This window comes from Colias philodice, chromosome 22, assembly GCF_061535455.1.
Source record: "Colias philodice isolate Cphi_HAF_F1 chromosome 22, ilColPhil1 Martin Lab GWU primary, whole genome shotgun sequence".
Taxonomy (NCBI): Eukaryota; Metazoa; Arthropoda; class Insecta; order Lepidoptera; family Pieridae; genus Colias; species Colias philodice.
Window position 1 is genome coordinate 7,706,488 of NC_143107.1, and position 18,287 is coordinate 7,724,774.

Below are 18,287 nucleotides of genomic sequence, written 5' to 3' on the forward strand. Positions count from 1 at the left end.
AGCTGCGAGACTTGGGTTTTTTACAGGATGGTTTTGATGGGATTATTATTTATTCTTAACATTTGAAATACAACCTACCTTAAATTTAGATACAAATCTATTAAAAATAAATAAAGTAAACGATATTGAATAACTACTGAATAAGAGGACTTCAATTCTTACAACATTGATCTTTTTCATTCGAAACAAAAATTTATTTTTAAACCAAAACGAAATTTTACCCATCAATATGCTTTTTGTCTGTAAAAAATAATGCATCTTTCTTCCTTATTATTTTTATCGATATCGATAAAACGCTAACATCACTAACGCTCTCCAAAGATCCTCAAACACGTAGTCTCATTTGTTACGAGAACAACGTATGGAGATAAGATTTTGTCGGGTTTTCTTTAATTCTCATTTTTTATTCCTTCACAACATTATGTTAACATATTACCTACGCAGTATTTGCTGGCCCCAAAATAATGATTATTTGCTCAACCAATAGATTATTGCTTTCTAAAAGAGACAAAAGAACGTTATTGTTCCGGAATTCTCTATATCCACCTAGTTGAGGCGATCGTCGAGTTCAAATTGTATTGTGTTATGTATTACTTAGTACTAAATAAACGATTTTATTTATTTATTTTTTTATTTATTCAAAGCAAACATAATCATTCATTTTGAATAAAGTGATATTTAAATTTCATTGTAATCGGTTCAGTAGTTTTTACGTGAAATATTAACAAACATCCATCCATCCATCCATCCATTCTAAAAAACTTTCGTAGGTATTTATAATATTAGTAGGATACAAAATTTGAATTTGAAAAAATTTGAATACTTAGGTTTAATTTCATCACTCACTAAAACCAATAAAAACCAAGTGCGAGTCGGACTCGCGCACCGAGGGTTCCGTGGTAGTAAGTTTAAAATTATTAAAAAAATATGTATTATGTGATGTAACTAAAAATTTATGGTTTTCGTAATTTTTCCTTTATCTATGCTATAAGACGTTGCTTCGTACCAAATTTCAAGATTCTGAGTTCACGGGAAGCACCTACAGGGTGCTTCCCGTGAACTCAGATTCTTTTTTCAGTTTTGATTCCCTTGCAAGTGTCGAAAATTTGCGGCATAAACGGCTGTATCTTTTGATTGCGTTGGCTTAGAAGTTTGATTTTTTCACAGCTTCAAGGGACAGTAGACCTGAGTAATTGATATAAATTTCAGCTTCATACCTCCACGCGTTCCTGAGAAAAACTTATTAACTAAAAATATTATTCCACAATTTTAGAATTAGAAAGTCAGAAAGTGACTTGGCTTGTTAATCTACGTTCGAAATAAGCTTGTTGTCTTTTAATACCATTTTTAAACAGTTACTATGAACTAGTAAGCATATTTAAAGTGTTTTTAAATTATGAGTAGGTATAAACTGACTTGTAAAATTTACAATAAACAATTAATGTTTTGACTTTAAAACAACATTTGGGGTTAAAATAATCATCATCAAAGGAACTCAGCCCAAGGAATTGAAAGAAAAAAAGGGCCGATTTTTCAATGCTTGGATAAAACTTATCCGTCCAATAAAGTATTACACGATAATATTAAAATGTCACGTAAACTGTCAAATACGAGCAATTAGAATACGTTTTTAAAATGGTAGTTTTATGTATAATTCGACGAATAAGTTTTATCCAAGATTGAAAAATCGGCTCTTAATCCTATAATTGCAAACGCCATTTGTGTTGAGTCAAAGACAACTAAACATTGAATCCAAAGCTAGGTTTCAGACCTATTTGTACCACAGGCCTATCATATAACTTGCCTTTGGTTCTACCTTTCTACGTAGATACAATTATATAATATATTATTATCACTACATAGTATAAACAAAGTCTCTTCACACTGTCTGTCTCTATGTTTGTCAGTATCTTTATAACTACGCAACGGATTTGGATTTTTTAAGACAGTGTTTCTTGAGGAAGGTTAATATATTATTTGTTAAGTTATATTCAAAGCGGGTGAAGTCGCAGGCAGATAGCTAGTCTATAATATTATAAGGGTGCCTTGTAACATAAACACAATATTTCATACAATCATATGAACAAAAAATTAAAAAAAAGACGTATGGCACTCGAGGACTGCCGCGGTAAAGCTATTGCATGCTATGCCTTCAAGCCACACCTCGGTGCCCGTCGGAGTGGGGAGCGTGAGGTTTTTTCGTTGCGGAATTTCTGGATTCGGTCCCCGCGCTAGAAGGCCCGCGATAGAAGCTATGCAATAGCTTAAAAACACAAATATTCGAATAAATAATGCACTAGAATCAAAGCCTTTAAAGTTAGAAAAAGTAAACATAAACGTATGCTTTCCCATCTTATTATACACATAAAAACTTTCTCGCATCCTATACTAACTGATTTCATTAACTTTAAAACAACGTTAGTAACTTGTTGAGCAAACTTTTACCAATTTACATACCCCAAGTCGCCTATAAAGTTGAGTTTTGCGTGCTCCTCAAAATATTTAAAGTTTCCTTGAAGCGTGCCTCACATACTTGTTCTAGAATATTCCATATTAGTTTATCGATTATAGTTTTCCTTTATGGCTTATTGAGGTCTTTAATAGATGCGCTGTTTGCTAAAATTAATTATTTTCGATAAATTTTCATTGCAAATTATTTATTTTAATACCAAATGAACTGCAGTCCTATTCTTAATTTTAAAATAATGACGGTAGTTTTTAAAAAACATTTATTTGACATTTAGTTTTTTTTATAGCATTCAAATGTTTTGTAATTTTTCTTCACTCTTTCCGTTTCATTTTTTATAAAAAAATATTTAACATTTAAAATACAGCAGCGTAATTTTATAGGTAAAAAAATAAATATTTCGCCTATAATATATTTTTGACCTGGATCTGTGTGTGTGTATGTTCATGTAGGTCTGTGTGAGTTTATCATAATATAATATCGTTAATAACCTTACAGTTATTAATGAATTTAAAATGAAAAGCTTTACAGTCAGTCAGATTAAGTACTTAGGTATTCATGGAGTTAAGCACCCGTAATCTCTTAAACGCTATAGAATTAATTATGCTGTAAATGTAGTTAATACGGTAATGTTTAACCGACTCAGAGAAGTGGAGTAATGTTTTTTATATTTTATTACAAACTGGAATGAAAGTCTGTTAAAATGACACAAAAAACAAAACACAAAGATTTGTAGGTATAAAACACAAATTGATCAATGTTTCTCAACAGGATTATCCATCCGCACAATTTATTTAAAAACAATCAGTTTTTACCGCACTTACTAATATCCTAGTAAAGATAAACTAGCAAAGGGAATACTTCAATCCAAATTCCGCCATAACCCAGAAGAGCCTTGCATTATCAGAAGCGTAATCAAAACGCCATTACAATCACGCATAACCAATAAAACCATATTTACAGCCCAAAGCGGACACAAACAAACCATTGTCACTATTACTATTGCTTTATATTAGGAAGATATAATGGCTTATAGAAACAGCTCAGTATTCATTTCAATTCTAAATTAGCAACTAGTGTCTGTGCAAAATGAAATTCAATATAGCATCCACGAAATTTATAATCCAGCTATTGATTTTGCTCATTTTAGCCGTGATTATATTCATATTGTCAACCTTTCTGTATAGTATTAAATACTGGCCGGATGTTTACAATTATATCAACGCAAATATAACTATAAAACGGATACATACGATCACAGAGTTGAATTTGACGTACTTCGACGATACGACTGAGTTTTATACGACAACAGATTTTGTTGAAGACACGACGATTGGATATGAACCAGATTACTTCAGTTTAGACGACGTTGAGTCTAGAAAACGGAGGAACATTGATATTGAGAAGGATTATATTGAACTACCGAATAAAGTTCTAATTGATTATTTCTTTGAAATCGAAAAAAATACTAATGTTATGAATGATGATGAAGGAAAGTGGACGACTGTTCGTTCTGAAGACGTAGAAGTTTTGGCGGGAGGTTTTAATAAGAAGCATCGACATGGAATGGTAAGTGTAGTAATTAATAATAACTTATCTATACTGAAGAGTTTGTTTGAACGCGCTAATCTCAGGAACTACTGGTCCGATTTGGTAAAATTGTTTCGGTGTTAGATAACCCATTCATCGAGGAAGGCTATAGGCAATATATCATCACGCTAAGACAATGAAGCGCGGAGGAGACGAGCGGAGATCGTATATTATCACGCTAAGACCAACTGCAACAGGAGCGGAGCCGATTGGGTGAAACCGCGGAGCGCAGCTAGTTATTTATAATAACGAGCCCTCATATTACAATGTTGACTAATATTGTTATATTTGTAATATTAAAATATCGTAAGCATCCATTTCTTATCGTATAAATATGATCGCATCATATATTTTCAACCTTTAAAAATTGCTCATAAAACTACGCATCGAATATGCAAGAGTCCAATTAGAATTTGTAAACGAATTTTACAATAATAAGAATAGACTACAGGCCCATGTTGAAAAAATTATGGGTCATTTGACCCACCACCTGACCTATCTAGAATGATATAAGAGCATAAAATAATAAGATTCAGCACTATGACGTCACTCGTAAGCTGTCCACCTGAGTGCAGATGAGAATTCGAAAGTTCAGGTAGAGATTTTCTCCCCTTGTCTCCATGATTTTTGTACGGCGTTGCGGAATAATGGCTTAAAAGCAGTATAGAAATAGTATGACACAGATGCCGTACAAAAATGGTGGTCCCCAAAGTCGGAATTTATTTTTATTTTTCGACAGTTGCCGGGGTAAATTTGGTCATTTGATTTTGTACGGCATCTGTGTCATACTATTTCTATACTACTTTTAATCAATTATTCCGCAACGCCGTACAAAAATCATGGAGACAAGGGGAGAAAATCTCTACCTGAACCTTCGAATTCTCATCTGCACTCAGGTGGACAGCTTACAAGTGACGTCATAGTGCTGAATCTTATTATTTTATGCCTTTATATCGTTCTAGATAGGTCACCTGGTGGGTCAAATGACCCATAATTTTTTCAACACGGGCCTGTAGTCTAGAACATTAATTTGCGTAAATCTTCACGTAACTTTTTTACTTCAACAGAGCAATAAAATTATGCAATGAAATAAAACACTTATTGTGTAGATAAAAAACCGGGACACTAACAAATTAAGCTTTTTATACGAGTACCGTTCTACTAGTCTTTTCCGGAGTTTTCCGGTCCTAGATTTAATCGAAGAAAACTAAAAAAATTGTCACTCGAAACGTGTAATGTTTCTTTGTTCTAAAAAATGTAATTTTGGTTGAACAGTTTATCCAATACAATTAGGTACAAATAACGAAATAACAGAACGGTTTATACTTCATGTAGTTAGATTTAAATAAATAACAATGTTTAAGCATTAAAAGACACATTCCAAAATCGTACACAATGCACATAATTACGGCTATCCTACATTTCTTTACAATAGCCATAAATATCTAGCCGTTCACTAATTCTCATCTATTACATGCTCGGTCCTTCACTATAATTCTTGTAAGCTCAATGGTTACACCTCAAATGGCCTATTATCCACTCATTGTACGTAATTCATCAAAGTCACTACCACCACGATATTCCCAAGGTGAGGTCATCGCAAGATAACTTTCAACCTTAACACATATGCAATAAGCACCACACGCTCTTCAGATCTCGAAGCCTCTGCATTCGTTATTTACACTATATCATGCATTAAGTACTGACGTTTCAATCGTAAATATGAAGTTGTTTATTTTAATAAACCTAGTGTGTATGGTTAGCTGTGAGTGTGATAATTACGCGTCGTGTTTAAATATATTCGTTAATAATTTCTTCAAGAACGTCAATTATTTTGAACCGGTACAAACAACAGACGATACACTTGATTTCATAGATTTTGACAAAGAGAACATAAACAAAATACTATCTGGTGTGTCTGGTTTTTTAAAAGACGAGGTTAAAGGTACATTGGATTTAGATACAGAACATCACTCGATAACTCAAAATAACGGTACTAAGATATTTATTAAAACATTCGTTATCAACGAGGAACCTCACTTTGACTTGGAAGACGCAATTTTTGATGATACGTATCTTACTGAATCTAAAGATACTGATGAACAAATAAGTAAAAATTTCGACAGTACAGAAACTGTTAAAATCAATGATTCAGTAAGTACTGAAAATATACCAAACAAAATCACTTCTACGATAGAACAAACAACAAAATCAGCAAAAGATATAGAAGAAAACGAGATCCCAGATGTAGATTATAATTTCGACGATAATTCCACAGACTATTCAAACATAGATTATATTGAATTATATAAAGATACGACAAACGAATACATTGGATTTACTACAGAAGCCCAGATAAAAGATACCGGAGACAATAATAAAATAAAATCACACGCTAACAATAGGAATAAAACTTATTACGTAAGTAGTTTTGGCCATTAATTACGATTTCATGATGTTAATTAAAATTCTTATATTGCGTAGTAAATAAAATACAAAGAGATTCCCAACAACTGAATGTTGACATAAAACAACTTTACAATAACATTTATATTTTTCTGTTTGATTTGTAATTTCCAGAGTGCATTTAAAATAAAATAAATGAAAAGCTTGTAAAGGTTCTATGAAGTGATTCAATAACAATGTCCGTATTTTATTTACAGAATTAAACATAAGAAAAAGCTAACTTTTTCTTTTGTTTTTCAATTCACATTCAAGTCAGCCTTTTCAAGTGGGAAATTCTGCATAAAGTTGTTTTACAAAATATAATAATTAGACATGTATATTATGATCAAAAATTAGTACATAATACTAGCGGCCCGCCCCGGCTTCGCCCGTGGTACATATGAAAAATAGATGTTGGCCGATTCTCAGACTTACCCGATATGCACAGAAAATTTCATGAGAATCGGTCCACCCGTTTCGGAGGAGTATGCAGACTAACATTGTGACACGAGAATTTTATATATAAGAGATTATATCAAATTAATCAAATCAAATGGTCATTTTTAATAGCTAAGTATAATTTTTCTTTAGTTTTTATCAGTTAATCTCAAAAACTTTTACTCACTAATCTTCTATGACAATTACTTACAGTACTTATATTTCGATAAAATGATTAAAACTACCCACAAATCTTATTACAAAATGGCTAGTGTGTAGGTACCTAGAAGTGTTGCTAGTCCTAAATATATGTCCACTTTACATACAAGCGGTAAGACGATAGCCACATATCAAAACCATAACGCTAAGTTTAGCATGCTATAAATATACTAGAGCGTCTAGAATATTGAATATAATACATAGTATACTACATATAGTATTATCTAAAGTCGCTTCTCGATCCATCCCTATGTATGGACAGATCTTTTAAACTACGCTACGAATTTTGATGTGTTTTTATTAATAGATAGAGCAGTTCGAGAGGAAGGTTTTAGTATATTTAATTTGTTAAGTTTTAGACAACCCAGAAGGAGCCGCATAATATTATGTACCTTAATATTATTTTTCGTCTGTAGTTACGGACTAAAGTACATATTGGTAATTGATACAGTATCGTTTACTTTAATGAATCATCTTGATCATCAATCTTAGAAATAAGCTTTTTTTTCAGATTTTGTACACCAGTCTAACGGTACACATCTCAAATATTATATTACAAGTCTTTATTTGACCCTATTACCTTCGAAAAGCCTAGACCTAGAGCTATTTGAATAATTCATTCGAAAAAATAAATTTCCTGAAACATTTTTTTATATTTGTTTCTAGTCTAGAGTATTTACTTGTATTCGATTGTAAAACGTTATTATTTATACATTTAAAAATTACCAACGACCACGCTTGTAAAGCTTTTTAAACTCAGAATAAATATTATAATCACTACATAGTATAAAACAAAGTCGCTTTTTCTGTCCCTATGTCCCTATGTGTGCTTAAATCTTTAAAACTACGCAATGGATTTTGATGCAGTTTTTTTAATAGATAGAGTGATTCAAGAGGAAGGTTTTAGTATATAATTTATTATGTTTTAGACAAAATACAATTCAGTTAAAAAGTATTTGATATCAAAATACATAACCTTATTAAAAGTAGAAAGAATCAGATGAAACTCGTCTTTACATAAAATCTCACATATATGATAACAATCAAGTGATTATTTCTGCACGACTCGCACGTATATTTGCAACAACGTTATATTTTATGAGGTCAAATTACTAATCCGATCCTCTGCACTCTTATTAATGGCTAGGTTTGTATAAAAGATTCAGTTTTATTATTATGTATCAAAGGTTATTTTTGAATTCATTCGTTTTTAGAAATAGTAAAATCATTTGTTAAAACACTGTTCGAAAATGTGTAATATCATAGTAATACTTTGTAACTAATAACCATCCATTTTTGACCCCTGGTTAACTGGACTTAATTTGTTGCAAATGACATCTAGTATAACCCCTTTGAAGGATCACGTCGAATTACCAGTCACCCTGTATATAGAAATAAATACCTACGATACACGATATTCTCTAGTTACATCTTCCTCACCTCAAAACCGCGTTAATTCAATATATTTGTGATACATTATATCACAAATAATTACAGTACAATTTCCTACAAAGCTTGTATATGGGCCTGTCAGTCTGGTCAACACATAGGTGACTCTTGGATATATGTCGCAGCTGACATAATGTTTGTTTTTTGGTGTAAGAGCTAGTTTGTATTAAACAAAAATAATTAATTAAAGTATTATTTACGTGTATTATACAGAGGAGATTTTTAATTTAAAAAATTAACGTAAAAACATCTCCTGTAGGAACTACTAGTATAAAAATTATGTAATAAAATAATAAATAAATAAAAAATTCAAATTCAACCTTTACTAAAACATGAGTACATGTTTATACTTTTTTATAGAATACACTATTTGAACCAACCATCTCACTTATTTAACATAGATTGCGATTTAAAAAATATTAATAATATGTTTCTAAATAAATTAATTTATTTTTAAATCTTAATTATTAATTAAATCACCATCTCTTACACTAGATCGTCATGAAAAATCAGGATCGGTCGGTTTGTTTGTGTTTTGCATCAGTTTGCGGAACGCCGCGTTGTTTTCAAAGGATTATAAATGTTTTTATTTATGCTAATCGCATTTTTCACTTTCATTCATACTGGAAAAGGACGAATGGACTTATTTGTCACGTGTTTTAAATCGTTTTATACGTAAAAATATATAAAAAAAGACGGGTTGCACTCCGGGAGTGCCGGCAGAAGTGAAAACTTGATTATTAACGTTGAGAATGTTTGATATTTTGGAATGGTATCCGTCTTACGCTTTTTCGATCAGGTCACGTGTCCTGACGCGAGTTTAAGATTTTATACCCATTACAGAAAAAGTGCTCAACGCCGCTAAAGAAGTTTTCACTTCAACAAAAAAACACGCAATTATTGTATTGTCACCGATAAGAGTACAAAGTTAAGTAAAAGTAGGTATCGCTTCAAACGCTAAACGCATCAAACTAAATGAAGCGATATGATCGGTTATTTAAAAAAGCATCCTAATGCCAAAGACCTATCCCGTGGTTCTCAAGTGACAACATTCCATGGATTTTCATCTTCCATATATTCTTTAATGCTGTAATAGGCTATCTGTACTTATACATTTTAATAAAGTTTTTAAATTTACCTAAATAAAACTTAAAATCGAACCCACTGCCACAACCACTGCACTATAGGATGAAGCACCTGTATCCATCATAGCTTGATAGTTGCTAACATGCGACGCTCTTCATCAATCAAATGCTCAAAGGATGTTGCCAGGAAGTACGAAACATTGGATGTTCCATTTTATAGATGTGGTAGTTATCTTCGTAGTGTAGCATTGCTGAAAAAATAAATTGACAGAAACAAGTACTTCATAGTAAAAAGGAGGTAAAATAAAATTAAAATATATAGTGTGTTTTTGTGAATAATGTCCTTATACAGTAAGGAACCAATCTTTTGAAACTGATGTCAAAAGATAAAGACGAAAATGATCAAAAGCTGGGATTATAATATTATGACTTTCGTTTTTATTCGCTTAACATTTATATTTCACCTAACAACATCAACAAAATTATAATCGAATTCATAACATTATTATACTGATACTAACGATCATAGCATACGTTATTCTGCCTTACTTATCACTTATATGAAAAATAGATGTTGGCCGATTATCAGATTTGCCCGATAAGTACAATAAAATTTCAGCTGGTATATTTATATATAGTTCCTGAGATTAGCGCGTTCAAACAAACAAACAAACTCTTCAGCTTTATAATAATAGTATAAATTATAATGCCGCATCCATTTATCTCATCATTACTGAATTACTGATCCACCAACAATGTTGCTCACGAACTCTCAAGGCTGGATAATAATTAGAAGAAAAAAACTTTTGTTCCGTTGTTACATTGTACAAACAAATGTAAGATTAACTATCTTTTATACGTGGCTTTGTCTATTATGAAACTTTTATTATAAAGCTTTTTTTTGTTTGAACGCGTTACTCTCAAAAACTATAGTGCGAAAATATTATTTTACGATAGGCCGTGTGATACTTGCATAAAATAATGAACATCATACATCATTAGGTATACTAGCTTTCTTTTTGCCAAATCTGATCTTGATCTCTTTAGTCGTTATGGCATGATTATTCAAGAAATCATGCATTCACTTTTTTTGAAAGCGCTTTTGTGTACATAAACTTCACGCATATAACAGTTCGTGCAAAAACGAACAACTTCTTACAGGTCAGCTATAGTTACCTACACAATAATTTAATCAATAAATCACTACATAGTATAAATAGTCGCTTTTTTTGTCCCTATGTCCCTATGTATGCTTAAATCTTTAAAACTACGCAACGGATTTTGATGCGGTTTTTTGTAATAGATAGAGTGATTCAAGAGGTTTTAGTATATAATTTATTAGAATTAAGACAATACGGGCGAAGCCGAGGGCGGAAGCTAGTAATTAAATATTTACATTTCCAGCACTCGGACTCCTGTCCAGGCGGAACGAGTGATGACGTCACAACCGCGTACAGCTGGATAGCCGCCATCTTTATTAAAAATGGCACCGATCAGTTTCAATATTACTGTGATGGTGCTATACTATCTCCGAACGTTATTATAACAGGTACTTAATTTTAATTTTCAAATTAAAATTTTATTTGAGGTAAAACTTCTTTGCCTACCTTGGTGCCTACCTTGAGAGTAGAATTTCAAGGTCGCGTCATGGCAATACCGTCACGTCATGGAGTAAGGCGACGATTTTGGCATCTACGAATCTTGCCAAAGAAGTTTCACTTCTAACACGTGTGGTCGGCACACACAATCACAAATTTGAAATGATTTGCAATTCAAATCCACGTGTTTAAGAGCGCATATTCAATTTAACGCAAGTCAAAAACTCCGCGATCTATTACGATAGATCGCGGCTTGCGCTATCCTTTTACTATGAACAGCATAGGTCCACAGGAGAGCGCCGAGCAACATGTCCTCCTTCTGGAAAGGCTCGCTGCCGACTGATTTTAATCGGGTCGCGCGCAGTGTTTTATAGTACTTTAAAAAAATTTGTAGAAAAATAATAGAGGTACCTTAGTTGATTTTTAAAATTTTATCTTATAAGTAAGACATTCTTTTATTGCAATATGTATAAATTATATTCAATAAAGTCAAATATCTTGGTGAAAATAATCATTTTGTCGACTATAATTTCAAAAAAAATTCACATTGTTAGGATTTTAATTTCGTAAGTTAGGAGTCCAAAATAAAAAAATCTTTTAACTAACTATTTTAATAAGGATTTTTGCAGTTAGTTAAAAATAATTGTGTGTTAGGTCTGTCAGCAATTTCAGATATTTTTAGCTTCGAAATTGACACTAAAAGTGAAATCAAGTAATCATCGGCTCGGTTATCTTGATGGTATTCAGAAATACTGTATTAATTGAAAAAAACTCTTAACTAACTACATAGACAATAAAATTTCCTAAAATTATTAGTAATTCATATGTTTGTAAGATAAGTGGTTGATGGACAATCTGGTTTGAAAAATCACATATTTGAGCCAAACAGCGCACGGACCGCGTACACGGCCTTAAACTTATATTGATAGCAATCTGTATCATTGATATGATAACAACGTGCTTACCAATTAAGTACTTAATTAAATACGCAATAAATTCCAAATTCATTTACCAATTTACTGCGTTTGTACTTCGCAATCAACAAATTTAACTTGCCATTAAAATCGACAATAATTTATTAGTCAGATCAAGTTGGAAACGTAAATAATTTAACTGTTGTTTTGTTTACCAAATCATTGTGTTACTGACCGTTGTAAGTTTAGTTATAAATTCAAATTCAAATTATATTTATATTAGACTACAGGCCCGTGTTGAAAAAATTATGGGTCATTTGACCCACCAGGTGACCTATCTAGAACGATATAAGAGCATAAAATAATAAAATTCAGCACTATGACGTCACTTGTAAGCTGTCCACCTGAGTGCAGATGAGAATTCGAAGGTTCAGGTAGAGATTTTCTCCCCTTGTCTCCATGATTTTTGTACGGCGTTGCGGAATAATTGATTAAGTAGTATAGAAATAGTATGACACAGATGCCGTTCAAAATCAAATGACCAAATTTACCCTGGCAACTGTCGAAAAATAAAAATAAATTCTGACTTTGTGGACCACCATTTTTATACGGCATCTGTGTCATACTATTTCTATACCTACTGCTTTTAAGCCATTATTCCGCAACGATCATGGAGACAAGGGGAGAAAATCTCTACCTGAACTTTCGAATTCTCATCTGCACTCAGGTGGACAGCTTACGAGTGACGTAATAGTGCTGAATCTTATTATTTTATGCTCTTATATCATTCTAGATAGGTCAGGTGGTGGGTCAAATGACCCATAATTTTTTCAACATGGGCCTGTAGTCTATATGTATTTACAAATTATAGATGTTTTAATTACAATTATATGTGGCTAATACATTCTACCCATCGATTGGGTGTGCAAATATTATATTTAAAGATTTGAAAAAAGGCTGGTATCTCTTCTAAATGATTGTATAAATGTATACGATTTTATAAATGTGCATTTAGAATTTAAATACTTTTCAACGGATTTTAAACGTGATTCATTAATTTTACAAAAAAATTTGAATATCGAAACACATTATTCCTACATTACAAAAACTTCCCATAAAATAATTTATTTTGTTCTTTCTTAGAAGTATTTCAAATTATTTCAGTTACTAAATAAATGTTGCTACGGCCGTAGCTGTTAATTTTTCATAGGGCGGGCCAAGCCAACGGAAGGAACTAAGTCTACATTAAAGGAAATGAGGGAATTTTTCATTTTCCTGTTTGTTTGCTTAATTTTATTTAATCATTTGACTTCGGATGCCAGAATTGACATAATTTTATAATTTAATAACGGTCTTGACTCTAGAGCTTCAAAATATGTAGTTTTTAGACATAACTTTAATTGCTCGGGCATAGCACCATAATAATCAGTAATAGACACATAGGCCAACAAACAAAACATTAATTAATTTTTTTTTTTGTCTTTAACCGTAATTATAATCAATGTACGTTATTTTGAGTAAATTTAAAATTTCTTTTTATATCAATAACTAGCTGCTCCGCGCGGTTTCACCCCCGTGGCCCCACCCCTGCTGGTCGTAGCGCGATGATATATAGCCTATAACCTTCCTCGATAAATGGGCTATCTAACACCGAAAGAATTTTTCTAATCGGACCAGTAGTTCCCGAGATTAGCGCGTTCAAACAAACAAACAAAGCTTTATAATATTAGTATAGATAAATAACTAACTGCTGCTCGAATTATAAATGCAGAAATATAAAGATCTGAACTCATCACACTAATAACCTTATTAATATCCATTAACCAATAAAGAACAGATGCTAAAAAACAAACAATTTATCCCTCATAAACAATGTATACGTCAAGTGTGTTTCAAGACAAATGCGCGGGAAAAATGCTTCCGCCCTTTCGAGTACTTTTAAAAAATGAAAATGTCACCCCGGAAAAATAAAGCGACGCCGGGAGAAGCATTTTTTATTTTTTTCGCCTGGCAAGAATAAGGAGGTTTACTTACCGTGCGTGGTGATATAGATTAGTTAAGGATTTCTTGATTATTGTAATTATTTTGAACAGTATTAATGTAAGAAATTTTAGACAGATAAAAAACGAGTTTGGTTAGCAATAAATATGAAGATAGATGTAATTCGAAATTCAAAAAGTATTTATTATTAAAAAACGAGGTTTGGTTAGCAATAAATATGTAGATGGATGTAATTCGAAATTCAAAAAGTATTTATCATTTTATGTAAAGCATCGTTCATTCAAATTTGTCACGATATTGCTTCTCGAAGAATCGAAACTCGCATTTTAGCGTAATTTCTATCTTGCGCTAACGACGTAGTAAACATAACGTTGTAAGTACTGTTAAAAATATACAACAAATATGTTCAACTTATTAATTAATTAATTCTTACTGTCAAACTATTAAATGAATTATCACTTTTTTATTTCAACCTAAATACGCGTGACAATTTTCTTATTTGTTTTCAAGTGGATTTCAAAGCGATTTCAAAGCTTCAAAACATTCAACATCGTAAAAGTATTTATCGATCAACACAGTGCGTAAACTTCAGAAACGGGTGGTAATTTGATTATAACCTCGCTTCGAATGCAGTCGACGGCATTAGTGTCTGAACTCGACGAAAAATTACCGTGTTAAATTTTCTTTCCAATATAACTAGCAACACTGGAGCTAAGTGGAATAATCTCGTAAACTCATTTTACACCTTGTTGAAGTTATTGTGTTTTGTGTGAATAAGTTAAATGTATTTTGTCGTTATTTTAGAATTACTGTATCATTAGGTACATAGTATAAATTAATAAAGCGGCTGTCTGTCCGTCCCTTTATGTTATTAAAAGTAAGCAACGAATTTTCCTTCGGTTTTTTTAATAGATAGACTCAATTGGTTCAATACGAAGGTTTAGTATGTAATTATTATTTGTTTATAAGTTTTAGACTACGCGGGCGAAACCGCGGGTAAAAAGCAAGATGTTAACTTATAATTTTAAGTTGGGAAACATATACATATACATTAAAAAAAACTTATAGAAATTACGTAATTCGCTTAGACTTCTTTATAGGTCTGATGCTTGATTTATAAATTAGAATCTACATTTCTTTAAATTATTGAGGTGTAGGTTTTATGGTGATTACATTTTATACGATCGTATTAAATTCATATAAGTTTTTGTATAAAATTATTGCCTCATGCTTTCAAATGTTTTTCAGCACTGAATTTGGTTAATCTTTTATTGTATGTGTCGTCATCAGTCATTTGTTATCTGTGGGTTGTTATAATAAATGACGTTTAATTTTCAGTTAAGTAAACAAAATTGAAGGTACTTTGAGTTAAAACTACCCGCTATAGTATAAAATTCAAACCTTTAGTACACTGATTTCACGTAGGTATTATAAAAATCGTAATAAAAAAAAGTAAGCATAAATCATTACATACATATTAACTCAATGGCATAAATGTATTTATTTTTAAATATGGAAGGATTCCGTAATAATTGTATTAGAATAATAAAAAAGATTTACTTTTTTTAGCGGCAAGATGTGTCAATTTCACCACTGCTGAGGACATCCTTGTAATACTGGGAAAAACATCGCTGCAACAAATATTTGATTCGGAAAAGATGATAAAGGTAAGAGAATGAAACATTAATCATAAACTTAATTAATGCCAATAATTGATGCCATCATTTGATTTAACATAATATTATGTAATATATATCGTCAATATCTGTTCATAATCATTCATCTACTTTATAAGGGTTTAGACGTTCATGTGCAGATATTTTTTATTTTTATTTATGCTCGATCGTCTAGAAAAAAAAAGAAAAAAAATAGATGCATGTCATATTATATTGAAATCTCGACTATTGCTCTATTAGAATTATTAAAATTATGAATAGCGCAATTGTGTTGTAAGTAAGCTGTTGTAAGTTATGTGGATGTCACAAGTTGTTCGCTATAGGGCTGCGATGTATTAACTTTCTTTAATCGATTTTCTTAGCTACTTAGTGATTCGCCTTATATACACTAAGTACCATACCTTTTTGCATCATCCTGGAATCGAATCCAAAACCTGTCAGTTCTATGTTTCTTAACCATTTTACCAAAGAAGGACCTAATTAAAAACCTACCTATATTTCATTTCGATATAATAATATTATAACGATGCCAGAGGTTCCGCACAATACGAAATATAGGAAAATACTTACGAAGGAAAAATGATAGGAAAGATAAGATTATTGTTTAACAGGATTAACTTCGGTCCTCTCGTAATGAGTGCTTACGTCATAAAGCAAATCTACTGTGTAATTAGCTGAGTGATTTTGGCTTATTGCTGATCTTTCCGATTGTTAATATTGACTTTTATTGACCCCTAGAGAAGGGTGTTTTTATATGATATGTCTGTTTGATAGATTTATATTTATTTATGGTTTCTTCTGGTCTTGAGTTCTTCTGATAGAAACAATACCAGTTTATTATTTAAATAACGTGTTTAAATTAAGAAATTTGTCCTGTTCATTTAGTTATAAGAAATTTGTCCTGTTCACTAAGTTACTAGGTAGAAATAGTACGAGTGTGTGTGTTTTTACATACGTGCGTGGGTGCATGTGGGTTTGCATGCGTGTGTGAGAGTGTAGCTGCTTGTGAAGAATGTGTGAATGTTTACGCAGTTTACGCAGAACTTCTGCATAACATGAAGATATTATCTTATTTGATATGATATAATATTACCTATTATTAGATATTATCTTCCTCTTTATTGTTCTTTTACCATTGAACAATAATCCATCTATTTATTTAATCTCTTTTCAGATAAAAGAAGTAATTGTACACGAAAATTTCACGAACACGAGTGATGATCTAGCGATACTGAAGACGGAAGATGCGATAGAAACATCAGACACGATATCCATTGCTTGTTTGGATGATAATGATGAATACACAGATGCTTTGGTAAGTTGACTTCTCTAATTGAACCAGCAATGGAACGAAATTTATTTAGATAGTAAGAGACTTTCACATTTAAATGTAAGATATATAAGTATATAGAAATCGATGACTTAATATTTGTATGTTAAGTCGCAGTCGCAAAAGTACGCAACGGATTTCGATGCGGTTCGTTTAATAGATAAAATGTTTCAACGTGCTTTTAGTATATGCTTTGAATACTTAAAACATAATGTATGAAAATATTATTATGCTGTCAGTTTTGAAACCATATTATCTATTTTCAGACTACTGGCTGGGCGATATCTGGCAACTTAACAGCTATTGATTTTTATAAGGACAAGAGTGAAGAATGTTCTTCATCAAGCAGTATTTGCGGCGTTTATCGAAATGGTAAGAATATCCTTTATAGATTTTAAATAATAACTTTATTTTTATAATCTATTTTAAAAAAACTAATGTGTCTAAATTCGACGGTAATTAAGCTATACCTATTCATTAAAAATTTATGAGCAAAATTTTTTTTTATAATTTGGAATTATGTAGATTCAAAATACGATAATATTAACGAAAAAAATATATTTTCATATCTTAAATCAACATAATATGTTCGTACCATATACAATAAAATCCCCTAGAATCTAGATTTACTTAAAAAAAACTTAATAATTAAGTAAGTTTGCTTTGTATTCCAGAAAATTTCGTTTATAGCTTGACAAGGCTGCTCTGTGCTTTTGTGTTCTGTTTTGCGTTGTGTTATAAAAGTTTTGTGTTCCCTATATTGCAAATAAAAAAAAACAGAAGAATCCCTGTACTATATTATTTTTTCTCACATTTCAGATATTACCCATTGTCCCAGTTTTGGTGGTATTTTCGCGGCAAAACACAAGGGATGGTACCTCAAAGGCATTCGGAGTACGGAGGACGAAAACCGTTCTATGTGCATACATGCCCCTGTGTATTATACACCTTTGTTTAATTATGTAGACTGGATAAGGAGTGTTTCATAAATATTTTGTATTATTTGTTTAAATTTTATTGTAGTTTTTCAATTACTTTAATTTAATAAAAATACAACTTTATCAGAAGCAATTTA

General features: G+C 31.5%; 1 protein-coding gene across 2 annotated transcripts; it reads left to right on the forward strand.

Annotated features, from left to right (window-relative positions):
* The first annotated feature begins 3,532 nt into the window (after positions 1 to 3,532).
* LOC149478526 (chymotrypsin-C-like) lies at positions 3,533 to 18,287 on the forward strand. 2 transcript variants are annotated; one of them, XM_089709205.1, is made up of 6 exons: positions 3,533 to 4,036; positions 11,098 to 11,242; positions 15,776 to 15,873; positions 17,057 to 17,197; positions 17,479 to 17,584; positions 18,032 to 18,287. In XM_089709205.1, exons 1-6 carry the CDS (start codon positions 3,557 to 3,559, stop codon positions 18,199 to 18,201), a joined length of 1,140 nt encoding a protein of 379 aa, XP_089565331.1. In that variant the 5' UTR covers positions 3,533 to 3,556; the 3' UTR covers positions 18,202 to 18,287. The 2 variants fall into 2 exon arrangements, with proteins under 2 accessions (XP_089565331.1, XP_089565330.1); XM_089709204.1 differs by lacking the exon at positions 3,533 to 4,036 and adding an exon at positions 5,719 to 6,478.